The sequence below is a fragment of the Oncorhynchus nerka genome, linkage group LG11 (genome assembly GCF_034236695.1).
Source record: "Oncorhynchus nerka isolate Pitt River linkage group LG11, Oner_Uvic_2.0, whole genome shotgun sequence".
In the NCBI taxonomy this organism is placed as follows: Eukaryota; Metazoa; Chordata; class Actinopteri; order Salmoniformes; family Salmonidae; genus Oncorhynchus; species Oncorhynchus nerka.
The window spans coordinates 5951525-5979024 of record NC_088406.1 but is presented as its reverse complement, the minus strand read 5'-3'; the positions used below and the strand labels follow the sequence as shown (position 1 = coordinate 5979024).

The window sequence follows — 27500 nt, the reverse complement described above, 5'->3', positions numbered from 1 at the left end:
GTGTCAATATAATAGATCATCTTTGGTATATAGAGCAATAATAATGACATCTTTATAGGCACTAACTCCGCCATGGCTCCTAGACCAAAGCCTATGGGGAAAATAATTAACTTTTTGTAGGCTTTTTTGGCTAAATTATGAAAATAAGGTCTGTAGTAAAACACCGGCTTGGGAGATCTTATACGTTTTGTTCTAATGAGATAATCTTCATCAGTCAACATCAATTTTTGGGAATTTTGAAGCATTTATCCTAATCAAAACAAGTACAAACTGAATAATGTGCTAACGTGTAAATAAATAAAACTACACCTCAGGTTGCATGCCTTTGATGTCTCGCTAACAGGCTTAGTATACCTTATCAGACGGGACCCAAAGTGTCCTATGGACAACATAATTCAGGACCCTTTAAACACGAACACCTTCCAGCTATAGAGATGTGGTTGCAGCATTGAGCAGAACAATATCCCATCCTTACGTTTTGTTGTTCAAGCTGATAAGCAGACCATTTTAAACATTATATGTGTTTATTATTTTTTAACACATAAAGGCGTCATTCTTATTAAAGGATGTGTTAACTGACTGTTAATTAACCTCCGACCTTATTTTAGGCCTTTATTCCAAAATCCCTATTAACTTAGTCTACAGGTATGAATGGCTGAACGAACCACAGGTAAATCATTTCCGGTTTTTAGGACTACACGCTGGCGAGCTCTATAGCCGACGAACTATGGTAGAAAATGCTAAGTCATTTCCGGTTTGTAGAACTACACGCTGGCAGCTGTACTCGGAGCCGCACGGCCGCCCCTGGGTGGACGTTGGTGTGATTGATGTTCCCCTCTAGAGCGTGTTTCACAGACTGTCCGCTCACAGCAGTCTGAATGTGTTTCCGCGGCTGGCGTCAGCTCCAACTCGCAGCGTTGCTCTTTCACTGCTCACAGCAAGAGAACATATTTGGGGATCTCTATTGCCAACTACTACATTTCTCATCAACGCTGAAAGTTACAGCTTTTTTTTTTTTTTACCGATACCATTACCTATTTTGGGGATAATTATTTAGGGATTTTTTTTTGTTTTGTCGATCTGTGAAGTTAGTTTCAGTTTTCGATTTTCTCCGCGATTGGGATATTAAAGACCAGAAGACTAATCTAACAACCAAGTCGTTCATCATGTAGGCTAAGTTGTCTTTTTCTGTGTTACTTTGTCGTGTATTTGGAAACATTCTTAGATTGGTATATAGTTTATTCTGTACCCGAGTAGAGTTCAGCTTTGTCACACAGGCTTGTCCCCGTCCCCCTCTTCACGTCCTACACGGGACTCTCTGTGCATTCCACCATACGGACTCCGGAGTAGTTGACCATACTTGATAAATAGCGTATCAAAGTAATTTTAATAATCTACTAGTCTAGTGCAAATAACATTCGTGTGCGTAAAAATGTAAGGAACAGTTATCGCCCATTCGTGATTATTACGGGTTCTTCACCAGAGCATCATCATCTAGCCAGCATTGCAAACCAATAGGCTGGCTACGTTACACCGGAGACTGTAAACCTAAATTAATTGGAGATCGTAAACCAATATTAATAGGCATTTGTGAATGAATTATGGGAGGAATAGAAGAAGAAGAAAATGATGAATCCCCTTTGTGTTACATTCTCAACTGTCTTTGATGCGCTCAGTCTTGCGTGCTCTTTCTCTCTGCTTGGTAGAATTCTGCCCATGCAGCAGCTGAAGTTGTGTGAGAATTGATTTGAATAAAGTGAGATGCATTGCATATTTTATTTTGTAAATAGCATATATGATTTTGCCTCTTTTTCATATTTATTTGGAACAGTGTTTGCTCGTGTGAATGATGCCGCGTTCACATGCTAGTCAGAGATAGAAAACTCGGGCATTTCCGACTTGCTAAATCAAATCAAATGTTATTTTTCACATGCTTCGTAAACAACATGTGTAGACTAACAGTGAAATGCTTACCTTTAGGCCCTTCCCAACAATGCAGAGATGAAAAAAAATGAAATAATAGAAAAATAACAGCACAAGGAACACATACACAATGAATAACGACTACTTGGCTATATACATGGGGTACCAGTACTGAGTCGATGTGCAGGGGTACGAGGTAATAACTTGGCTATATACATGGGGTACCAGTACTGAGTAGATGTGCAGGGGTACGAGGTAATAACTTGGCTATATACATGGGGTACCAGTACTGAGTCGATGTGCAGGGGTACGAGGTAATAACTTGGCTATATACATGGGGTACCAGTACTGAGTCGATGTGCAGGGGTACGAGGTAATAACTTGGCTATATACATGGGGTACCAGTACTGAGTCGATGTGCAGGGGTACGAGGTAATAACTTGGCTATATACATGGGGTACCAGTACTGAGTCGATGTGCAGGGGTACGAGGTAATAACTTGGCTATATACAGTACCAGTACTGAGTCAATGTGCAGGGGTACGAGGTAATAACTTGGCTATATACATGGGGTACCAGTTCTGAGTCGATGTGTAGGGGTACGAGGTAATAACTTGGCTATATACAGTACCAGTACTGAGTCAATGTGCAGGGGTACGAGGTAATAACTTGGCTATATACATGGGGTACCAGTACTGAGTCGATGTGTAGGGGTACGAGGTAATAACTTGGCTATATACAGTACCAGTACTGAGTCAATGTGCAGGGGTACGAGGTAATAACTTGGCTATATACTGTATCCGTACCGAGTCAATGTGCAGGGGTACGAGGTAATTAAGGTAGATATGTACATATAGGTAGGGATAAAGGGACTAGGCAACAGGATAGATAATAAACAGGAACAGCAGTCAAAGGAGTTTTCGTGCAAAACGGGTCAATGTAGATAGTCCGGGTAGCTATTGGTTAGCTATTTAGCAGTCTTTTAACTTGGGGGGAAGAAGCTCTTCAGGGTCCTGTTGGTTCCAGACTTGGTGCATCGGTACTGTTTGCCGTGTGGTAGCAGAGAGAACAGTCTATGACTTGGGTGGGTGGAGTCATTGACCATTTTTTAGGGACTTCCTCTGACACCGCCTGGTATAGAGGTCCTGGATAGGGAAGTGCCTAGTAGTCAGCCAAAACTAATATTGTTACAGATATGGCAACAAAAAAAAATGTATTTTTAGTAATTATCCGTGATCTTAAAAAATAAATCAAAAAGAATGGTGACACTGAGGAACTTGAAGCTCTCAACCCGCTACACTACAGCCCCTGTTTCCTGTTGTCCACCATCAGCTTCTTTCTCTTGTTGACGTTGAGGGAGAGGTTGTTGTCCTGGCAACACCACACTGCCATGTCACTGACCTCCTCCTTGTAGGCTTTCTCATCGTTGTCGGTGATCAGGCCAATCACCGTTGTGTTGAAACCAAACTTGATGGTTGATGGTGTTGGAGTCGTGCACTGCCACAGTCGTTGGTGAACAGGGAGTACAGGAGGGGACTAAGCACGCACCCCTGAGGGGCCCCCGCGTTTCCAGTTTTATTAGTCGTATCTACGGGATACATTGTACAACAAAATGCTTGTTTGCAGGTTCTTTCTCGAAAATGCAACAACAATAAGTCATCATAAAACTAAGTATATGAACATAAAGTAAATGTCTCAGTAGAATAGAATAAACATTTTTAGCATTAGTTTAATACAGGAAGGCATAATTTATAGTCCCAATATTTACACGTGTATCAGGGAAGTGGGGAGATGAGGGGCAAGTGTATAAATTGAGCAGTATAATAACAGTCTGGTAGTAGCGTGTAACTTGTACACTGGGAGTTGGGAATCAAGTACAGGGAGCGACTTTAATAATAAATAATACGAGGAGCAAAACAAGAAACACAGACAATAACGTCTGAGGAAAGAACCAAAGGGAGTGACAGATATAGAGAGGAGGCAGAAAGAACCAAATGGAGTGACAGATATAGGGAGGCGGCAGAAAGAACCAAAGGGAGTGACAGATATAGAGAGGAGGCAGAAAGAACCAAATGGAGTGACAGATATAGGGAGGAGGCAGGAAAGAACCAAAGGGAGTGACAGATATAGGGAGGAGGCAGAAAGAACCAAAGGGAGGGACAGATATAGGGAGGAGGCAGGAAAGAACCAAAGGGAGTGACAGATATAGAGAGGAGGCAGAAAGAACCAAATGGAGTGACAGATATAGGGAGGCGGCAGAAAGAACCAAAGGGAGTGACAGATATAGGGAGGAGGCAGGAAAGAACCAAAGGGAGTGACAGATATAGGGAGGAGGCAGGAAAGAACCAAAGGGAGTGACAGATATAGGGAGGAGGCAGAAAGAACCAAAGGGAGGGACAGATATAGGGAGGAGGCAGAAAGAACCAAAGGGAGTGACAGATATAGGGAGGCGGCAGAAAGAACCAAATGGAGTGACAGATATAGGGAGGCGGCAGAAAGAACCAAAGGGAGTGACAGATATAGGGAGGAGGCAGGAAAGAACCAAAGGGAGTGACAGATATAGGGAGGAGGCAGGAAAGAACCAAAGGGAGTGACAGATATAGAGAGGAGGCAGAAAGAACCAAATGGAGTGACAGATATAGGGAGGCGGCAGAAAGAACCAAAGGGAGTGACAGATATAGGGAGGAGGCAGGAAAGAACCAAAGGGAGTGACAGATATAGGGAGGAGGCAGGAAAGAACCAAAGGGAGTGACAGATATAGGGAGGAGGCAGAAAGAACCAAAGGGAGGGACAGATATAGGGAGGAGGCAGAAAGAACCAAATGGAGTGACAGATATAGGGAGGAGGCAGGAAGAACCAAAGGGAGTGACAGATATAGGGAGGAGGCAGGAAAGAACCAAAGGGAGTGACAGATATAGGGAGGAGGCAGGAAGAACCAAAGGGAGTGACAGATATAGGGAGGAGGCAGGAAAGAACCAAAGGGAGTGACAGATATAGGGAGGAGGCAGGAAGAACCAAAGGGAGTGACAGATATAGGGAGGAGGCAGGAAGAACCAAAGGGAGTGACAGTTATAGGGAGGAGGCAGGAAAGAACCAAAGGGAGTGACAGATATAGGGAGGAGGCAGGGAAGAACCAAAGGGAGTGACAGATATAGGGAGGAGGCAGAAAGAACCAAAGGGAGTGACAGATATAGGGAGGAGGCAGAAAGAACCAAATGGAGTGACAGATATAGGGAGGAGGCAGGAAGAAGCAAAGGGAGTGACAGATATAGGGAGGAGGCAGAAAGAACCAAAGGGAGTGACAGATATAGGGAGGAGGCAGAAAGAACCAAAGGGAGGGACAGATATAGGGAGGAGGCAGGAAAGAACCAAAGGGAGTGACAGATATAGGGAGGAGGCAGAAAGAACCAAAGGGAGTGACAGATATAGGGAGGAGGCAGGACGAACCAAAGGGAGTGACAGATATAGGGAGGAGGCAGGAAGAACCAAAGGGAGTGACAGATATAGGGAGGAGGCAGGAAAGAACCAAAGGGAGTGACAGATATAGGGAGGAGGCAGGAAAGAACCAAAGGGAGTGACAGATATAGGGAGGAGGCAGGAAAGAACCAAAGGGAGTGACAGATATAGGGAGGCGGCAGAAAGAACCAAAGGGAGTGACAGATATAGGGAGGAGGCAGGAAAGAACCAAAGGGAGTGACAGATATAGGGAGGAGGCAGGAAAGAAACAAAGGGAGTGACAGATATAGGGAGGAGGCAGGAAAGAACCAAAGGGAGTGACAGATATAGGGAGGCGGCAGAAAGAACCAAAGGGAGTGACAGATATAGGGAGGAGGCAGGAAAGAACCAAAGGGAATGACAGATATAGGGAGGAGGCAGGAAAGAACCAAAGGGAGTGACAGATATAGGGAGGAGGCAGGAAAGAACCAAAGGGAGTGACAGATATTGGGAGGAGGCAGAAAGAACCAAAGGGAATGACAGATATAGGGAGGAGGCAGGAAGAACCAAAGGGAGTGACAGATATAGGGAGGAGGCAGGAAGAAGCAAAGGGAGGGACAGATATAGGGAGGAGGCAGGAAGAACCAAAGGGAGTGACAGATATAGGGAGGAGGCAGGAAGAACCAAAGGGAGTGACAGATATAGGGAGGAGGCAGGAAAGAACCAAAGGGAGTGACAGATATAGGGAGGAGGCAGGAAAGAACCAAAGGGAGTGACAGATTTAGGGAGGAGGCAGGAAGAACCAAAGGGAGTGACAGATATAGGGAGGAGGCAGAAAGAACCAAAGGGAGGGACAGATATTGGGAGGAGGCAGGAAAGAACCAACGGGAGTGACAGATATAGGGAGGAGGCAGGAAAGAACCAAAGGGAGTGACAGATATAGGGAGGAGGCAGGAAGAACCAAAGGGAGTAACAGATATAGGGAGGAGGCAGGGAAGAACCAAAGGGAGTGACAGATATAGGGAGGAGGCAGAAAGAACCAAAGGGATTGACAGATATAGGGAGGAGGCAGAAAGAACCAAAGGGAGTGACAGATATAGGGAGGAGGCAGGAAAGAACCAAAGGGAGTGACAGATATTGGGAGGAGGCAGGAAAGAACCAAAGGGAGTGACAGATTTAGGGAGGAGGCAGGAAGAACCAAAGGGAGTGACAGATATAGGGAGGAGGCAGGAAAGAACCAAAGGGAGTGACAGATATAGGGAGGAGGCAGGAAAGAACCAAAGGGAGTGACAGATATTGGGAGGAGGCAGGAAAGAACCAAACGGAGTGACAGATATAGGGAGGAGGCAGGAAAGAACCAAAGGGAGTGACAGATATTGGGAGGAGGCAGGAAAGAACCAAAGGGAGTGACAGATTTAGGGAGGAGGCAGGAAGAACCAAAGGGAGTGACAGATATAGGGAGGAGGCAGAAAGAACCAAAGGGAGGGACAGATATAGGGAGGAGGCAGAAAGAACCAAATGGAGTGACAGATATAGGGAGGAGGCAGGAAGAACCAAAGGGAGTGACAGATATAGGGAGGAGGCAGGAAAGAACCAAAGGGAGTGACAGATTTAGGGAAGGTAATCAGTTAGGTGATGGAGTCCAGGTGAGTCTGATGAGGTGCTGGTGACAGATGTGCGTAATAATGAGCGGCCTGGTGACCTCGAGCGCCGGAGAGGGATTATACGTGATACAGCAGTTGTGTTGTGTGTGTAGCATGAATGATTATGTGTGTGTGTGTGTGTGTGTGTGTGTGTGTGTGTGTGTGTGTGTGTGTGTGTGTGTGTGTGTGTGTGTGTGCATGAGTGAGTGCATGTGTGCTAAGGTGCAGAGAATCAGAGCAGGTGGTAAGTCCGGTTCAAGTGTTCAGCAGTCTGATAACTTGTAGATAGAAACTGTCTTTGAACCTGTTGAACCTGTCAGACATCATGCTCCGATACCGTCTGCCCGACTGTAAGGGAGAGAATAGCTCATGGAATGGGGTGTATGGGGTAATCGATGATGCTGCATACCATCCTCAGGCACTGGGTGGGTCAGACCACGGTCCCAGTGATGTACTGGGCTGTTTTTACCACCTGTTGGAGGGCCTTGCATTTGTGGATGGAGCAATTCCTGTACCAGGCCGTGATGCAACGGGTCAGGAGGCTCTCGATGTTGCAGTGGTAGTATTTGGAGAGAACCCCGGGGCGGCATGGCGGACCCAGGGTGGCATGCCTTAGGAAGTAGAGACGCTGTTGCGCCCTTTCGACAAGAGTGGTTGTGTTGTTGGTCCATGTGGACGCCAAGGAACTTAACTTGTGACTCTCTCTACTGTAGTCCCGTTGATGTGGATTAGGGGCATCCTCTGCTTCCTGAGGTCAACAATCAACTCCTTTATTTTGCTGACGTTGAGGGGAGAGGTAGTTGTCACGACACCACAATGCCAGTTCACTTACCTCCTCCCTATAGGCTGACTCGTCGTTGTTCGTTATTAGGCATATAACCTTGGTGTCGTCATCAAACTTGATGATGGAGGTGGTGTCATGCAAATCTACGCAGTCGTGGGTGAACAGGGAGTATAGCAGAGGACTGAGGACACACCCCTGGGGGGCACCTGTGTTAAGGGTCAATGTGAGGTGTTGTTGCCAATCCTCACAGCCTGTGGCCTACCCATCAGGAAGTCCAGTATCCAGTTGCAGAGGGTGGTGTCCAGACCCAGGGCTCTGAGCTTGCTGTCGAACTTGGAGAGAACAATAGTGTTGAAGGCTGAATTGTAGTCAATGAACAGCATTCTCACATAGGTGTCCCTCGTGTCCCTCTTGTTACGGCCGTGTGACCAGCGATGGAAATGGGATCTTCTGTGGATCTGTTGGAGCGGTAGGCATATTGGAGTGGGTCCAGGGTGTCTGGCATTCTGGCCTTAGGCCATGACCAGCCTCTGTAAGCACTGCAGGATGACCGAGGTTAACGCGACGGGGCGATAGTCATATGGGCATGTCACCATGTTTTTTTGGGGCACTGGGACAATGGTGGTCTCCTTAAAGCAGGTGGGGACTACAGCCTGGAACAGGGACAGATCGAAGATGTTCAGCACACACTCTAAAGATGCGGCCAAGGATGCTATCTGGGCCGACGGATTTGTGAGTATTCACTCTATTTGAGAGTTTTCCTCTCGTCAGCCTCGGAGACTGAAAGCACCTGGTCGTCCGGAACAGCGAGAGTCTTCCTGAATGGTTCTGTATTGTCTGCCTTCGAAGCGAGCATAGAATGTGTTACGCTCGTCTGGGGAGGGAGGCTTCGGTGGGCACCGCACAGCTGGATTTGCCTTTGTAGTCTTGTGATAGTCTGTAGTCCTTGCAACGCAAGTCTTTGAGTTGTCGAACATCAATTCAAGTTTGAGTCTGTATTGTCTTTTTGAATTTGCAGAGCTTATACCTGCTTGCCTTGTACGAGTCATCTGGGTTCATTCTGCCGACATTGTTACTGCTGCAGTACGGTACGGCTATGGTTGGTGGTATGTCTGGATTATTATTGTGGGTACAACATCATCAACACATTTCCTATTGAAGCCTGAAACTGACTATGTATATTCCACAATGTTGATGGATGAGTCCTGGGTGGATGAGTTTGAACGTATTCCACTCAGTATTCTCAAAACAGTCCTGCAGCATTGAGTCTGCCTCCTCTGTCCAGCGCCTCACTATTCCTTGTGTTGGTGCCTTTCTCTTGAGTTGCTGCTTGTAGGCGGGGATTAAGAACAGAGAGACATGATCTGATTGGCAGATGCAGGGGCATGTCACAGATATTTGTGTATACATTGTCAAGCTCTCTGAATCCTACATGTTGGTGATATTTTGGGAAAAATAGTTTTAGACAGGCTTGGTTAAAGTCACCGCAACAATAAAGACTGCTTTCCTGGTGAGAGAATTTTTTTCCAATGATCTTGTACAGTTCGCTAAGAGCCGCCTTGCTGTGATAATAACACAAGTGCATTCCCTCGGCATATAGCGGGGTCTGCATTTTAGCGTCAAAACTCCAGGTCGGGTGAACAGGAGCTCAAATCAAATCAAATCAAATTGTATTTGTCACATACACACGGTTAGCAGATGTTAATGCGAGTGTAGCGAAATGCTTGTGCTTCTAGTTCCGACAATGCAGTAATAACCAACAAGTAATCTAACTAACAATTCCAAAACTACTGTCTTATACACAGTTTAAGGGGATAAAGAATATGTACATAAGGATATATGAATGAGTGATGGTACAGGGCAGCATACAGTAGATGGTATCGAGTACAGTATATACATATGAGATGAGTATGTAGACAAAGTAAACAAAGTGGCATAGTTAAAGTGGCTAGTGATACATGTATTACATAAGGATGCAGTCGATGATATAGAGTACAGTATATACGTATACATATGAGATGAATAATGTAGGGTAAGTAACATTATATAAGGTAGCATTGTTTAAAGTGGCTAGTGATATATTTACATCATTTCCCATCAATTCCCATTATTAAAGTGGCTGGAGTTGAGTCAGTGTCAATGTCAGTGTGTTGGCAGCAGCCACTCAATGTTAGTGGTGGCTGTTTAACAGTCTGATGGCCTTGAGATAGAAGCTGTTTTTCAGTCTCTCGGTCCCAGCTTTGATGCACCTGTACTGACCTCGCCTTCTGGATGATAGCGGGGTGAACAGGCAGTGGCTCGGGTGGTTGATGTCCTTGATGATCTTTATGGCCTTCCTGTAACATCGGGTGGTGTAGGTGTCCTGGAGGGCAGGTAGTTTGCCCCGGTGATGCGTTGTGCAGACCTCACTACCCTCTGGAGAGCCTTACGGTTGAGGGCGGAGCAGTTGCCGTACCAGGCGGTGATACAGCCCGCCAGGATGCTCTCGATTGTGCATCTGTAGAAGTTTGTGAGTGCTTTTGGTGACAAGCCGAATTTCTTCAGCCTCCTGAGGTTGAAGAGGCGCTGCTGCGCCTTCTTCACGATGCTGTCTGTGTGAGTGGACCAATTCAGTTTGTCTGTGATGTGTATGCCGAGGAACTTAAAACTTGCTACCCTCTCCACTACTGTTCCATCAATGTGGATAGGGGGGTGTTCCCTCTGCTGTTTCCTGAAGTCCACAATCATCTCCTTAGTTTTGTTGACGTTGAGTGTGAGGTTATTTTCCTGACACCACACTCCGAGGGCCCTCACCTCCTCCCTGTAGGCCGTCTCGTCGTTGTTGGTAATCAAGCCTACCACTGTTGTGTCGTACGCAAACTTGATGATTGAGTTGGAGGCGTGCGTGGCCACGCAGTCGTGGGTGAACAGGGAGTACAGGAGAGGGCTCAGAACGCACCCTTGTGGGGCCCCCGTGTTGAGGATCAGCGGGGAGGAGATGTTGTTGCCTACCCTCACCACCTGGGGGCAGCCCGTCAGGAAGTCCAGTACCCAGTTGCACAGGGCGGGGTCGAGACCCAGGGTCTCGAGCTTGATGACGAGCTTGGAGGGTACTATGGTGTTGAATGCCGAGCTGTAGTCGATGAACAGCATTCTCACATAGGTATTCCTCTTGTCCAGATGGGTTAGGGCAGTGTGCAGTGTGGTTGAGATTGCATCGTCTGTTGACCTATTTGGGGCGGTAAGCAAATTGGAGTGGGTCTAGGGTGTCAGGTAGGGTGGAGGTGAGATGGTCCTTGACTAGTCTCTCAAAGCACTTCATGATGACGGAAGTGAGTGCTACGGGGCGGTAGTCGTTTAGCTCAGTTACCTTAGCTTTCTTGGGAACAGGAACAATGGTGGCCCTCTTGAAGCATGTGGGAACAGCAGACTGGTATAGGGATTGATTGAATATATCCTTAAACACACCGACCAGCTGGTCTGCGCATGCTCTGAGGGCGCGGCTGGGGATGCCGTCTGGGCCTGCAGCCTTGCGAGGGTTAACACGTTTAAATGTCTTACTCACCTCGGCTGCAGTGAAGGAGAGACCGCATGTTTTCGTTGCAGGCCATGTCAGTGGCACTGTATTGTCCTCAAAGCGGGCAAAAAAATTATTTAGTCTGCCTGGGAGCAAGACATCCTGGTCCGTGACTGGGCTGGGTTTCTTCTTGTAGTCCGTGATTGACTGTAGACCCTGCCACATGCCTCTTGTGTCTGAGCCGTTGAATTGAGATTCTACTTTGTCTCTGTACTGACGCTTAGCTTGTTTGATAGCCTTGCGGAGGGAATAGCTGCACTGTTTGTATTCGGTCATGTTACCAGGCACCTTGCCCTGATTAAAAGCAGTGGTTCGCGCTTTCAGTTTCACGCGAATGCTGCCATCAATCCACGGTTTCTGGTTAGGGAATGTTTTAATCGTTGCTATGGGAACGACATCTTCAACGCATGTTCTAATGAACTCGCACACCGAATCAGCGTATTCGTCAATATTGTTATCTGACGCAATACGAAACATGTCCCAGTCCACGTGATGGAAGCAGTCTTGGAGTGTGGAGTCAGCTTGGTCGGACCAGCGTTGGACAGACCTCAGTGTCGCAATGTTTTCAAATTCGGTACACCAGGAATTGTTCCCCCAGACTCTTACCAGAAGCCACCGTGCAATCCATTTGGAATATTGAGAATCCTTCTGGTTGAATAGCAGAGTCGACCTTCTGGTTGAGCGTATGGTCCGTAAAACCACATTCCCTGATGGCCTTCTGCGATTGAAGCTCATTGGTTAATGTCTCATCAATGGAAAATAAACTATCAGGTTACTAGGAAGAGGAGGCTGTCTTTTCACCCCCTTTGATTCCTCATCTTCGTCGCCGGCGCTGCCTTAGGTCATCTCGACCAGGAGCAACAGGAAATGACCGCTGTGCGTGAAACAAAGGAGTGAATGTTCCAATATTTCAGCTCTGGGGTGCTAAGAGATAAGTGTGTAGCTTCCAGAACTGTTTGTCGGTCGTAGGAAATTTTTGCACGAATATTCTGAGCAAACAAAGTAAAAAATTAACAAAATATAGCCATAAAAAAGCAAGTTGAGAAGGAACCGGCAAGGCGCTCGCTCGCCCTCAGCTCTGCCATCTTATCCATGCTGAGTGTCAGCGTGGCGGATGTGCTGTTGCCAACCCTCACCGCCTTGGGGTGGCCTGTCAGCAAGTCCCAGGGTCCCGTGCTTAGTGATGAGCTTGGTGGGCACTATGGTGTTGAACGCTGAGCTATAATAAATAAACAGCATTCTCACATACGTGTTCCTTTTGTCCAAGTGGGGGAGGGCATTGTGGAGAGAAGTACAGATTGCTCAATCTGTGGATCTGTTGAGGCGGTATGCGAATTAGAGTGGGTCCTGGGTGTCTGGGATAATGGTGTTGATGTGAGCCATGACCAGCCTTTCAAAGCACTTCATGGCTACAGATGTGAGTGCTACAGGGCAATATATAGACAGGTTACTTTGGCGTTCTTGGCACAGGGACTATGGTGGTCTGCTTGAAACAGGGCTATTACAGACTGGGTCAAGGAGAGGTTGAAAATGTAATTGAAGACAGCGCCAGCTGGTCAGTGCATTGCTAAGAACGCGTCCTGGTAATTCATCTGGCCCCATGGCCTTGTGAATGTTAACTTGTTTTGAGATCTTACTCACATCGGCTACGTAGAGTTTGATCACACAGTCGTCCAGAACAGCTGGTGCTCTCATGCATGGTTCAGTGTTGCTTGCCTCGAAGTGAGCAGGTGGAATTTAGCTCACCTGGTAGGTTCGTATCACTGGACAGCTCGCGGCTGGGTTTCCCTTTGTAATTCTTGATGGTTTGCAAGCCCTGCCACATCCGACTAGTGTCAGAGCCATCGTAGTAGAATTCAATCTTAATCCTGTATTGATGTTTTGACTGTTTGATGGCTCATCAGAGGTCGTAGCGGGATTTCTTATAAACGTCCAGATTAGTGTCCCGCTCCTTGAAACTGGCTGTAGTTATACACGTGCCGTGTTCAACCAGTAAGCAAGTTGTACATTTCAGAGTTTCCAAGTTCCGACTAGCATGTGAACTTGGCATGAATGCATGATGAGGTTCTAGCCTGCACTGTTAAAATGAAGTGTTCTGTAACACGTAAAATAGTGGCAACTGAGCTGCCACCAACTGTAAGGAGATAAAACTTTAGCTTTGCTGCAGTTTTGAAACGTGGGTTTAAGGAGTTATGAGCAATGTTCACTCAAAAAAAAAATGTGCCACTCAACAATTTTCAGGTCTGCTGAGCGCAAACTCGAACGTTATGATAATTCTGTGCATCTTCCAACGTGCGGTTACTGTGAACACTGAGATTGTACTCACTTTAAGTTACAGTTTCAGACTTGATCTGAATTGTTTATGGATCTCACCAATCAGAAATATATACAATTTTGCAAGGTTAAACATTTGGTCACTAACTCAGGAGCGATAGGGAAACGCATTCTACATCCTTGGCTTCCAACAGCGCCCCCCAGATTTCAGAATCTATTATTGGGCCGCTAACCTTAGGATCATTCACTACTGGTTGCAGAGCAGAGAGATTTTCCCATCCCCAATTTGGCTAGAGATGTAGGCTGCCTAGTCTATATCGGCATCATTGTCATCCCTCGCTCACTCCTCCGTTACAGGCCCTTACTCCTCCTTCACCAAAAGTATATGTGTCAAAACAACATTGATCTGGAATCAATTTCGTCACCACTTTGGGTTTCAGACAACATCAACTTTGGATCCGGTGGCCTCAAACCCAGCTTTTCCCCCCCATCTATGGTTGATGGTGCATTCGCAACATGGTCTAGTCTCACTATTAAAAGATTCAGTGATCTGTATACTAACAATATATTTAGTACGTTTGAACAATTATCAGCTAAATTTGGTCTCCCCAGACATCATTATTTTTAGTTTCTTACTAGTTCGGAGTTACATCCGCAGCATAGATCCAGGATTCTTCACCCTTCCTGATGAAACACGGTTCGACACATTTCTTACCCCACTTCCTACTCTGAAAGGCACCTTGTCAATAATCTATAGTCGAATTTGCTCACTATAAGTCATCTCATTAAACAATATTAAATCCTCCATGGGAGGAGAATCTGGGTGAGGAAATATCTGATTAACTATGGGAAGAGGCCACTCAAAAGGGTACATTACATTTACATTTAAGTCATTTAGCAGACGCTCTTATCCAGAGCGACTTACAAATTGGTGCATTCACCTTATGACCTCCAGTGGAACAGTAGTGCATCTAAATCTTTTCAGGGGGGGGGGTGAGAGGGATTACTTTATCCTATCCTAGGTATTCCTTAAAGAGGTGGGGTTTCAGGTGTCTCCGGAAGGTGGTGATTGACTCCGCTGTCCTGGCGTCGTGAGGGAGTTTGTTCCACCATTGGGGGGCCAGAGCAGCGAACAGTTTTGACTGGGCTGAGCGGGAACTGTACTTCCTCAGTGGTAGGGAGGCGAGCAGGCCAGAGGTGGATGAACGCAGTGCCCTTGTTTGGGTGTAGGGCCTGATCAGAGCCTGGAGGTACTGAGGTGCCGTTCCCCTCACAGCTCCGTAGGCAAGCACCATGGTCTTGTAGCGGATGCGAGCTTCAACTGGAAGCCAGTGGAGGGAGCGGAGGAGCGGGGTGACGTGAGAGAACTTGGGAAGGTTGAACACCAGACGGGCTGCGGCGTTCTGGATGAGTTGTAGGGGTTTAATGGCACAGGCAGGGAGCCCAGCCAACAGCGAGTTGCAGTAATCCAGACGGGAGATGACAAGTGCCTGGATTAGGACCTGCGCCGCTTCCTGTGTGAGGCAGGGTCGTACTCTGCGGATGTTGTAGAGCATGAACCTACAGGAACGGGCCACCGCCTTGATGTTAGTTGAGAACGACAGGGTGTTGTCCAGGATCACGCCAAGGTTCTTAGCGCTCTGGGAGGAGGACACAATGGAGTTGTCAACCGTGATGGCGAGATCATGGAACGGGCAGTCCTTCCCCGGGAGGAAGAGCAGCTCCGTCTTGCCGAGGTTCAGCTTGAGGTGGTGATCCGTCATCCACACGGATATGTCTGCCAGACATGCAGAGATGCGATTCGCCACCTGGTCATCAAAAGGGGAAAGGAGAAGATTAATTGTGTGTCGTCTGCATAGCAATGATAGGAGAGACCATGTGAGGTTATGACAGAGCCAAGTGACTTGGTGTATAGCGAGAATAGGAGAGGGCCTAGAACAGAGCCCTGGGGGACACCAGTGGTGAGAGCACGTGGTGTGGAGACGGATTCTCGCCACGCCACCTGGTAGGAGCGACCTGTCAGGTAGGACGCAATCCAAGCGTGGGCCGCGCCGGAGATGCCCAACTCGGAGAGGGTGGAGAGGAGGATCTGATGGTTCACAGTATCGAAGGCAGCCGATAGGTCTAGAAGGATGAGAGCAGAGGAGAGAGAGTTAGCTTTAGCAGTGCGGAGCGCCTCCGTGATACAGAGAAGAGCAGTCTCAGTTGAATGACTAGTCTTGAAACCTGACTGATTTGGATCAGTCAGGTACATAGCTCTTCTATTTGCGCTCGACACGGCCTCATTCAATGCAAACCTGACTGATTTGGATCAGTCAGGTACATAGCTCTTCTATTTGCGCTCGACACGGCCTCATTCAATGCAAACTCATTCATCAGGTCCACTGGACCAAAGCAAGATTATCCAGAATTTACAAGGATGTGAACCCTACATTTTAACATGGAAATAGCTGTTCTATCATTCAGACTACAGTAGCAGCCAAAGTGTTCAATGTAGACCTACATTCCATGAGACTTTTGAAGAAGAAAACAAATCATGCAGGCCTTGACATTAACCTGTTTATCCAAAAACCTACGAAGGCTACAAAAATTAAATGCATTATTATTCCCATGCCATTATTACAGATAATCAGACAAAACTCTGTTTATTGATTACTTAGCTTACACTGCCCCTTTTAATAATAAAAAAAAAAAACTCTTTACCTGACTCACTTTTCAAAGATGTCTTGTGCTTGTAGGAAGCAATCAGTCACCCACTGCTGACCACAAATGGTTTATAACTGGGCTAATAACTCACTAACTAGCAAAGGATATAAACAAATGTGGACACGCCGCTACATGCAGCTCTCAGTTTGATCTCAAAACAAAAGCTCATCTACTCACGACCGCTCATGCTGTGAACACAGTCCAGTTCACAGTGAATGGCACACATCCATATATGGCAATGGTCTATTTGCATATAGTCCTATTGCATCTCTGATTGGTTATGCCGCACTGGTCTGTGTAGAGTCGTGTGTGTCAAGGCAATAGAATCCTACTCTGATGCGTTGTGCCTACAACAAAACAAAACTCTTGCATAGTTTGTTTTGCATACTAAGTCTTGCATAGTTTGTTTTGCATACTAAGTCTTGCATAGTTTGTTTTGCATACTAAGTCTTGCATAGTTTGTTTTGCATACTAAGTCTTGCAAAGTTCGTTTTGTTTCGGTATGTTGCATTGAAAGTGGCTAATATTTGCGTTGATTCATTCACAATTCCCACAGTGAAGGGACATGTTGACAGTGTTAACTAAAGGGGGGAAAACTCTAGAAAGTTGGGTTAAGTTCAATCCCGTGCTTCTCTATGTGGGCTCATATTTCTTCTGCACAGCAGTCCCAGGGGAGCTGCGCGCCCATGCGTATCTTACAGGGAATATTGGTTATGAGACAGATTTGAGAAAAGGTCATCCTAAGGAGTTCTGGAATATAACATGGTGTGTTGTAACACCACTTAATCAAGAGTTGTGCAGAAGACTGAGAGCACTAACCAGGAAAAAAAGGTTTGAAAACACTATTTTGGTGTTTCCAAAATAGAAGAAGAAGTAGATACCCTTGTTCTAAACACTGTTAAATTGAAGTCCCTCTTTTTGTATGTTCCCGGCTCTAATATGGTGTTCTGGTAAGCTCCTCATTGGACAAATCCAAAACGGTCTAATCTACAGATCTATGCTTTTTAAAAAAAGGATACAGAATTTTTTTTTTTTTTTTTTTTTTGTGAAAATACAAAATTACTAAGTTTGTCCCTGGATAGTAATTAATCAATACAAAAACTTTTTTTTTTCTTCAAGATATGATTTTGAAGCTTCAAATGCTTTATCTTCAAATGATCGAATGACAACAAAGCATTAACAGGCCATTCACATTTTTATATTGATAAACCAAGACAGTTCAAAGATCTGTAAGGTATTTATCATATTCACATTCTTGAAAGGCAAGGAACATATGGCATTATATTTCAAATTCATGGGGGGGGGGGGGGGGGTGGAATACAGGCAATGACTGCTAATGTTAGCAGTAGCACTAATGTTAGCAGTAGCACTAATGTTAGCAGTAGCACTAATGTTAGCAGTAGCACTCATACAAAACTTCAGCCCAGAGTTCGATGCGATCCACCAGCTTATCCATTATGCTGATGTCTCTGACCTGAGTCATGACTGTACATGGAAGGTTGTTCAGATGTATTGAATCACAGTACCGTTAGATAACTGATTTAATATTAATACATTGTAATATGAATATACTGTACAATGATTAAACATATCAACAGGAATATGCTAAATGCATATTATATATATATATATACATAAAAGGGCCGAAGCTAGAGGCTAAAGGCTAAAAGGGCCGAAGCTAGAGGCTAAAGGCTAAAAGGGCCTAAGCTACAGGCTAAAGGCTAAAATGGCAGTGCTAAAATGGCAGTGGCTATATAGTGCAGTGGTGAAAAGTATGATCCAATTGTCATACTTGAGTTAAAGTAAATAGGAAATAGAAATAGAAAATGACTCAAGTAAAAGTGCTGGGCTGGGCTCTCCAGTGGTTGGCCTTGCTGCCAAGTGGGTGGGCCTATGCCCTCCAAGGCCCACCAATGGCTGCACCCCTGCTCAGTCATGTGAAATCCATAGATTAGGCCCTAATGAATTTATTTTAATTGACTGATTGTATGAACTGTAACTCAGTATAATTGTAGAAATTGTTGCATGTTGCGTTAATATTTTTGTTCAGTAAACGTTTTCTGTGTAACATATCACTTACATTGGGTTTACATTCAAACACCCTTCAAACACCAGATCTCAGATTAGGTGCACTGCTTTTAATGGTTTCATTACACAATCATGATGTTTTGAGTCTCTATTTTTTACAGTCTACTCTCTCTCACGCTCTCTCCATCTCTCTCTCGCTCTTTCTCTCTCTCGCTCTTTCTCTCTCTGTCGCTCTCTCTCGCTCTCTCTCTCTCTCTCTGTCTCTCTCTCTCCCTCTCTCTCTCTCTTTCTTTCTCTCTCTCTCTCTCTCTCTCTCTCTCTCTCTCGCTCTCTCTCCATCTCTCTTTCTCTCTCTCTCTCTGCAGGGGACAGAAGTCAGTCAGTACGAGGGGAGAGACAGAGACATGCTGGTAGTCTGTGGTGGAGTCAAGAGCACAACAAAAGCTACATCTCCTTTTTTTTGTCTATTCTGGCAACTTCTAGTCTTCTAGTTATATAATAGTGAACTTTTTACCCATCAATCGCCATGGCCTCTAGCCTGACCTGTGCCGGTGTAATCTGGACCCTCCTCTCCCTGCTCTGCGCTGCGGCCTCCTGTGTCGGCTTCTTCATGCCTTACTGGCTGCTCGGTTCCCAGATGGACAAGCCGGTCTCGTTCGGCACCTTCCGGCGGTGCTCGTACCCGGTGCGCGACGAGGAGAGCCAGGCCACAGTGATACTGGAGCAGTGTGGCCGTTATGCTTCCTTCCAGGGGATACCTAGTCTGGAGTGGAGGATCTGTACGGTGGTGACGGGCGTGGGCTGTGGTCTGCTGCTCCTGGTGGCCCTCACAGCCCTCATGGGATGTTGCATCTCTGACCTCATCTCCAGGACCATAGGACGCGTGGCTGGAGGGATACAGTTTGTTGGAGGTGAGGCAGTCTGTTCCCTACTGTTTACTCCGTAAGGGCTAAAGGTTCTCTACCACCTTAAGGCTCTATTACAAACTTTTATTTTCTCTCACAGTGAGTTAGTCCACTAACAGCCTGATGTCTGGTTACATTAGAACCTAGAGTGAATGGCGTCGGGTTCTGTACTAGCCCAAAACCCCAGAATGTTTAAGGTGTGATGTCTGGTTACCCGAGACTAGCTCTCTACCTTCAGTTGACCCCAGAGGTCCCTCAACTCTCCATCACAGACTGTTGTGATTCAGTGGTTCAACTGAACAGTTATACTCTTTCCTCTTTGCATTTGTAGTAAAGCCCTGTAGTAAAGCCCTGTAGTAAAGCCCTGTAGTAAAGCCCTCTGACATCAGCAGACGACACTAAGTGTTCATACAAAAACCCTAAACGGAAAGCAATGCAGATGTGGAGAGGCGACTCCTGGATGCTGGCCTTCTAGGCAGAGTTCCTCTGTCCAGTCTCAACATCAACAGTGAAGAGGTGACTCCTGGATGCTGGCCTTCTAGGCAGAGTTCCTCTGTCCAGTCTCAACGTCAACAGTGAAGAGGTGACTCCTGGATGCTGGCCTTCTAGGCAGAGTTCCTCTGTCCAGTGTCTGTGTTCTTTTTCCCATCTTAAACTTTTATTTTTATTGGCCAGTCTGAGATATTTCTTTGTAACTCTGCCTAGAAGGCCAGCATCCCGGAGTCCGCTGTTGACATTGAGACTGGTGTTTTACAGGTACTATTTAATGAAGCTGCCAGTTGAAGACTTGTGAGGCATCTGTTTCTCAAACTAGACACTATAATGTACTTGTCCTCTTGCTCAGTTGTGCACCGGGGACTCCCACTCCTCTTTATATTCTGGTTAGAGCCAGTTTGCTCTGTTCTGTGAAGGGAGTAGTAGACAGAGCTGTACGAGATCTTCAGTTTCTTGGCAGTTTCTCGCATGGAATAGCCTTCATTTCTCAGAACAAGAATAGACTGACGAGTTTCAGAAGAAAGTTATTTGTTTCTGGCCATTTTGAGCCTGTAATCGAACCCACAATTGCTGATGCTCCAGATACTCAACTAGTTTAAAGAAGGCCAATTTTATTGCTTCTTTAATCAGAACAACGGTTTTCAGCTGTGCTAACATAATTGCAGAAGGCTTTTCTAATGCTCAATTAGCCTTTTAAAATTAAAAACTTGGATTAGCTAACACAACGTGCCATTGGAACACAGGAGTGATGGTTGCTGATAATGGGACTCTGTACGCCTATGTAGATATTCCATTAAAAATCAGCCGTTTCCAGCTACAATAGTCATTTACAACATTAACAATGTCAACACTGTATTTCTGACTAATTTGACGTTGTATTAATGGACAGGAAATGTGCTTTTCTTTGAAAAACAAGGACATTTCTAAGTGACCTCAAACTTTTGAACGGTAGTGTATAAACCAGTACTTCATTCCTCTCAACTTCGCTATCAAATCAGAAAACCTAAGAAAATTCACAACAACGACAAATGGTTTGATGAAGAATGCAAAAACCAAAGAAAGAAATTGAGAAACCTATCCAACCAAAGACATAGAGACCCAGAAAACCTGAGTCTACGCCTTCACTATTGTGAATCACTAAAACAATACAGAAATACACTATGGAAAAAGAAGGAACAGCACGTCAGAAATCAGCTCAATGCAATTGAAGAATCCATAGACTCTAACCACTTCTCGGAGAATTGGAAAACACTAAACAAAAAACAACACGAAGTGTTAACTATCCAAAACAGAGATGTATGGGGAAACCACTTCTCCAATCCTTTTGGCCCTGAACAGACAACAAAAACATATATATGATCAACTCTTAGAATCAACTATTAAAGACTACCAGAACATACTGGATTCTCCAATTACAGTTGAAATCGGAAGTTTACATACACCTTAGCCAAATACATTTAAACTCAGTTTTTCACAATTCTCGACATTTTATCCTAGTAAAAATTCCCTGTTTTAGGTCAGTTAGAATCACCACTTTATTTTAAGAATGTGAAATGTCAGAATAATAGTATGATTTATTTCAGATTTGATTTATTTCATCACATTCCCAGTGGGTCAGAAGTTTACATACACTCAATTAGTATTTGGTAGCATTGCCTTTAAATTGTTTAACGTGGGTCAAACGTTTTGGGTAGTCTTCCACAAGCTTCCCACAACAAGTTTGGTGAATTGTGGCTCATTCCTCGTGTCAGAGGTGTTGTAACTGAGTCAGGTTTGTTAGGCATCCTTGCTCACACACGCTTTTTCTGTTCTGCCCACAAATGTTTGAGGTTGAGGTTTGTGACGGCCACTCCAATACCTTGACTTTGTTGTCCTTAAGCCATTTTGCCACAACTTTGGAAGTATGCTTGGGGGTCATTGTCAATTTGGAAGACCCATTAGCGACCAAGCTTTAACTTCCTGACTGATGTCTTGAGATGTTGCTTCAAAATATACACATAATTTTACCATCCTCGTGATGTCATCTATTCTGTGAAGTGCACCAGTCCTTCCTGTAGCAAAGCACCCCCACAACATGATGCTGCCACCCCCATGCTTCACGGTTGGGATGGTGTTCATCGGCTAGCAAGCCTCCCCTTTTCCCTCCAAACAGTGAATTAATCTGTCTGTAAACAGTTGTTGGAAAAATAACTTGTGTCATGCACAAAGTAGATGTCCTAACCGACTTGCCAAAACTATAGTTTGTTTAACAAGAAATTTGTGGAGTTGTTGAAAAATGAGTTTTAATGACTCCAACCTAAGTGTAGGTAAACCTCCGACTTCAACTGTATATATCTGCAAATTGGCACTAGAACAGTTTGAAGCACCCAGCCTCACCCTACTAGAATCTGGTGTGTCTGTCCCCAACCTTGAGCAACAAGGAGCACCTAGATCTTCTGCACAGATTCTGACAGACCTGGGCCCTGACAGACCTGGGCCCTGACAGACCTGGGCCCTGACAGACCTGGGCCCTGACAGACCTGGGCCCTGACAGTAAATCTCAGTAAGACCAAAATAATGGTGTTCCAAAAAAGGTCCAGTTGCCGGGACGACAAATACAAATTCCATCTAGACACCGTTGCCCTGGAGCACACAAACAAACGATACGTACATCAAAAGAAACATACAATTCGACATACCAATTAGGATCTGGCCAAAAAATATTTGAATCCATTATAGAACCCATTTCCCTTTATGGTTGGGAGGTCTGGGGTCCGCTCACCAACCAAGAATTCACAAAATGCGACAAACACCAAATTGAGACTCTGCATAAATATCCTCCGTGTACGACATTAAACACCAAATAATGCATGCAGAGCAGAATCAGGCCGATAGCCACTAATTATCAAAATCCAGAAAAGAGCCGTTAAATTCTACGACCACCTAAAAGGAAGCGATTCCCAAACCTTCCATAACAAAGCCATTACCTACAGAGAAATAAACCTGGCTGGTCCTGGGGCTCTGTTCACAAACAAAAACACACCCTACAGAGCCCCAGGACAGCAACACAATTAAACCCAATCAAATCATGAGAAAACAAAAAGAGAATTACTTGACACATTGGAAAGAATAAACAAAAATCTAGGCCAAAGGCAAACTAATCCTAAACAGAGAGGACACAGTGGCAGAATACCTGACCACTGTGACTGACCCAAACTGAAGGAAAGCTTTGACTATTTACAGACTAAGTGAGCATAGCCTTGTAATTGAGAAAGGCCGCCGTAGGCAGACATGGCTCTCAAGAGAAGACAGGCTATGTGCTCACTGCCCACAATATGAGGTGGAAACTGAGCAGCACTTCTTAAACCTCCTGCCAAATATATGACACATATTAGAGACACATATTTCCCTCAGATTAAACACAGACCCACAAATAATTAGAAAACAAATCCAATTCTGATAACCTCCCATATCTACTGGGTGAAATTCCACAGTGTGACATCACAGCAGCAAGATGTGTGACCTGTTGCCACAAGAAAAGGGCAACCAGTGAAGAACAAACACCATTGTAAATACAACCCATATTTATGTTTATTTGTTTTTTCCTTTTGTACTTTAACTATTTGCACATCGTTACAACACTGAAAATATACATAATATGACATTTGAAATGTCTTTTGTGAGTGATCATTTTTGTTGTTTATTTTCACTTTTGTTTATTATCTAGTTCACTTGCTCTGGCGGTGTAAACACATGTTGCCAATAAAGCTTGAATTGAATTGAATTTAGAGCGAGAACCTGTTATTGATGGCTGTGACCACTCTGAAAAGCATTGTAATGTTATTCCAAACTCACTTCCTGCCTCATGATGTGGCTTTGGAGTTCAATTTGAATTTTCAATTCAATTGAAGGGGCTTTAATTTATTTATTATTTATTTATTTATTTTATTTATTTGGAAACATATTTTTTACGTACGTGGAGGCTGGTGACGTGAAACATTCAGGAGGATGGAAGACCCGGGGTATAACGACAAAGCGAATTCAGGAGGATGGAAGACCCGGGGTATAAAAAAGCGAAATCGAAAAAAAACATCAATGACAAATTATTTTAACCCCAAAACGTTTAATAAAGACATTTATAGTAAAACAATAATAATATGGGGAATGGGAATGAGAGGGCTGCTAAGAGTGTTGGGAAGGGCAGCAGTGATTGGATGAGAGTATAAGGCATGAGTAGAGGTGTTCAGAGATTTCAGTGGTTGAGGTGTTCAGAGACTTCAGTACAGGAGTAGAGGTGTTCAGAGACTCCAGTACAGGACAGGGGTTGAGGTGTTCAGAGACTCCAATACAGGACAGGGGATGAGGTGTTCAGAGACTCCAGTACAGGAGTAGAGGTGTTCAGAGACTCCAGTACAGGACAGGGGTTGAGGTGTTCAGAGACTCCAGTACAGGACAGGGGTTGAGGTGTTCAGAGACTTCAGTACAGGACAGGGGTTGAGGTGTTCAGAGACTCCAGTACAGGACAAGAGTAGAGGTGTTCAGAGACTCCAGTACAGGACAAGAGTAGAGGTGTTCAGAGACTTCAGTACAGGACAGGGGTTGAGGTGTTCAGAGACTCCAGTACAGGACAAGAGTAGAGGTGTTCAGAGACTTCAGTACAGGACAGGGGTTGAGGTGTTCAGAGACTCCAGTACAGGACAGGGGTTGAGGTGTTCAGAGACTTCAGTACAGGAGTAGAGCTGTTCAGAGACTTCAGTACAGGAGTAGAGGTGTTCAGAGACTTCAGTACAGGACAGGGGTTGAGGTGTTCAGAGACTTCAGTACAGGAGTAGAGCTGTTCAGAGACTTCAGTACAGGAGTAGAGGTGTTCAGAGACTTCAGTACAGGACAGGGGTTGAGGTGTTCAGAGACTCCAGTACAGGACAGGGGTTGAGATGTTCAGAGACTTCAGTACAGGAGTAGAGGTGTTCAGAGACTCCAGTACAGGAGTAGAGGTGTTCAGAGACTTCAGTACGGGACAGGGGTTGAGGTGTTCAGAGACTTCAGTACAGGACAGGAGTAGAGGTGTTCAGAGACTTAAGTACAGGAGTAGAGGTGTTCAGAGACTTCAGTGGTTGAGGTGTTCAGAGACTTCAGTGCAGGACAGGAGAAGAGGTGTTCAGAGACTTCAGGGGTTGAGGTGTTCAGAGACTTCAGTGGTTGAGGGGTTCAGAGACTCCAGGGGTTGAGGTGTTCAGAGACTTCAGTGCAGGACAGGGGTTGAGGTGTTCAGAGACTTCAGGGGTTGAGGTGTTCAGAGACTTCAGGGGTTGAGGTGTTCAGAGACTTCAGGGGTTGAGGTGTTCAGAGAGAGACTTCAGGGGTTGAGGTGTTCAGAGACTTCAGTGCAGGACTGGGGTTGAGGTGTTCAGAGACTTCAGGGGTTGAGGTGTTCAGAGACTTCAGGGGTTGAGGTGTTCAGAGAGAGACTCCAGGGGTTGAGGTGTTCAGAGACTCCAGGGGTTGAGGTGTTCAGAGACTCCAGGAGTCGAGGTGTTCAGAGACTCCAGGGGTTGAGGTGTTCAGAGACTCCAGTGGTTGAGGTGTTCAGAGACTTCAGTACAGGAGTAGAGGTGTTCAGAGACTCCAGTACAGGACAGGGGTTGAGGTGTTCAGAGACTCCAATACAGGACAGGGGTTGAGGTGTTCAGAGACTCCAGTACAGGAGTAGAGGTGTTCAGAGACTTCAGTGGTTGAGGTGTTCAGAGACTTCAGTGCAGGACAGGAGAAGAGGTGTTCAGAGACTTCAGGGGTTGAGGTGTTCAGAGACTTCAGTGGTTGAGGGGTTCAGAGACTCCAGGGGTTGATGTGTTCAGAGACTTCAGTGCAGGACAGGGGTTGAGGTGTTCAGAGACTTCAGTGCAGTACAGGAGTAGAGGTGTTCAGAGACTTCAGGGGTTGAGGTGTTCAGAGACTTCAGTGGTTGAGGGGTTCAGATACTCCAGGGGTTGAGGTGTTCAGAGACTTCAGTGCAGGACAGGGGTTGAGGTGTTCAGAGACTTCAGGGGTTGAGGTGTTCAGAGAGAGACTCCAGGGGTTGAGGTGTTCAGAGACTCCAGGGGTTGAGGTGTTCCGAGACTCCAGGAGTCGAGGTGTTCAGAGACTCCAGGGGTTGAGGTGTTCAGAGACTTCAGGGGTTGAGGTGTTCAGAGACTTCAGGGGTTGAGGTGTTCAGAGACTTCAGTGCAGGACTGGGGTTGAGGTGTTCAGAGACTTCAGGGGTTGAGGTGTTCAGAGACTTCAGTGCAGGACAGGGGTTGAGGTGTTCAGAAACTTCAGGGGTTGAGGTGTTCAGAGACTTCAGGGGTTGAGGTGTTCAGAGAGAGACTTCAGGGGTTGAGGTTTTCAGAGACTTCAGTGCAGGACTGGGGTTGAGGTGTTCAGAGACTTCAGGGGTTGAGGTGTTCAGATACTTCAGGGGTTGAGGTGTTCAGAGACTTCAGTGCAGGACAGGGGTTCATCATAGATAGATGATGTTAAAGAAGAGCTCAACTCCTCCACTAAAGGGCAGGACAGGAAAAGAGCTAAGAATGAGTTAGTCCAAGCAAGGAGTAAAATCACATTTTATTATTGTGTATTATTTAACCTTTATTTAACTAGGCCTAGTAGCCTAGTGGTTAGAGTGTAGTGGTGGCAGGGTAGCCTATTGGGTAGAGTGTAGAGGTGGCAGGGTAGCCTAGTGGTTAGAGTGTAGAGGTGGCAGGGTAGCCTAGTGGTTAGAGTGTAGAGGTGGCAGGGTAGCCTAGTGGTTAGAGTGTAGAGGTGGCAGGGTAGTCTAGTGGTTAGAGTGTAGAGGTAGCAGGGTAGCCTAGTGGTTAGAGTGTAGAGGTGGCAGGGCAGCCTAGTGGTTAGAGTGTAGAGGTGGCAGGGTAGCCTAGTGGTTAGAGTGTAGAGGTGGCAGGGTAGCCTAGTGGTTAGAGTGTAGAGGTGGCAGGGTAGCCTAGTGGTTAGAGTGTAGAGGTGGCAGGGTAGCCTAGTGGTTAGAGGTGGCAGGGTAGCCTAGTGGTTAGAGTGTAGAGGTGGCAGGGTAAATACAAGTAAAATAAATAAATAAATAATAAAGTTAAGAACAAATTCTTATTTACAATGACGGGCAAACCCGGACGACGCTGGGTCAGGTGTGCGCCTCCCCTATGGGACTCAAAATCACGGCCGGTTATGATACAGCCTGGAATCAAACCAGGGCCTAGTACTGAGATGCTGTGCATTAGACCGCTGAGCCACATGTGGAGCCCAGATAATGTGAGCGTGTTTGTGTTTTTGATTGGGAAATGGGGAATAACAGACAGCAGAGGTCACGGGGCTGTTCAGTTCTTCAGAGGTCACAGTGTTGTTCAGTTCTTTGGAGGTCACGGGGCTGTTCACTTCTTCAGAGGGCCATGGGTGGAGAGTGGGGGAATTACTGTTGACAACAAAATTTAAATGAATATCAATTCATTACATAATCGGCAACATCATTTCAGTAACAATTAATTTAATGTAAACTTTATTATAATGGGGAAAAGCATGTTAAAGCCTTATTTTAAAGATGAAGTCCATTCTTCTCATAGTCTGGTTGGCAAACTGGTCGATGGCCTTCTCGTACCAGTGAAGATTTTTCTACAGCGGTTTAAGAATTCTCCTCTCTATTGACAGGACTGCGAGGTTCCTCAGTCTCTCTTGTCCCATAGTGTTTCCGAGAGTAGCTCTTCAGCCTCTCGAGACGGGAGAAGCTTCGCTCCAATCCCAGCTGAT

The 27500-nt window shown here is 45.6% G+C and overlaps 1 protein-coding gene across 2 annotated transcripts in view; it reads left to right on the top strand.

The window, feature by feature from the left end:
- Positions 1-843: 843 nt before the first annotated feature.
- Positions 844-27500, top strand: part of LOC115125309 (LHFPL tetraspan subfamily member 6 protein) — a 183181-nt gene continuing 156524 nt past the window's right edge. Inside the window, exons 1-2 of one of the 2 annotated variants that reach the window (XM_029654810.2) lie at positions 844-1168; positions 18714-19259. In XM_029654810.2, the coding sequence (XP_029510670.2) occupies positions 18875-19259 (385 nt within the window). In that variant the 5' untranslated portion in view covers positions 844-1168; positions 18714-18874. The remainder of the gene's footprint in view (positions 1169-18713; positions 19260-27500) is intronic. The other variant, XM_065024169.1, reaches the window with a different exon arrangement.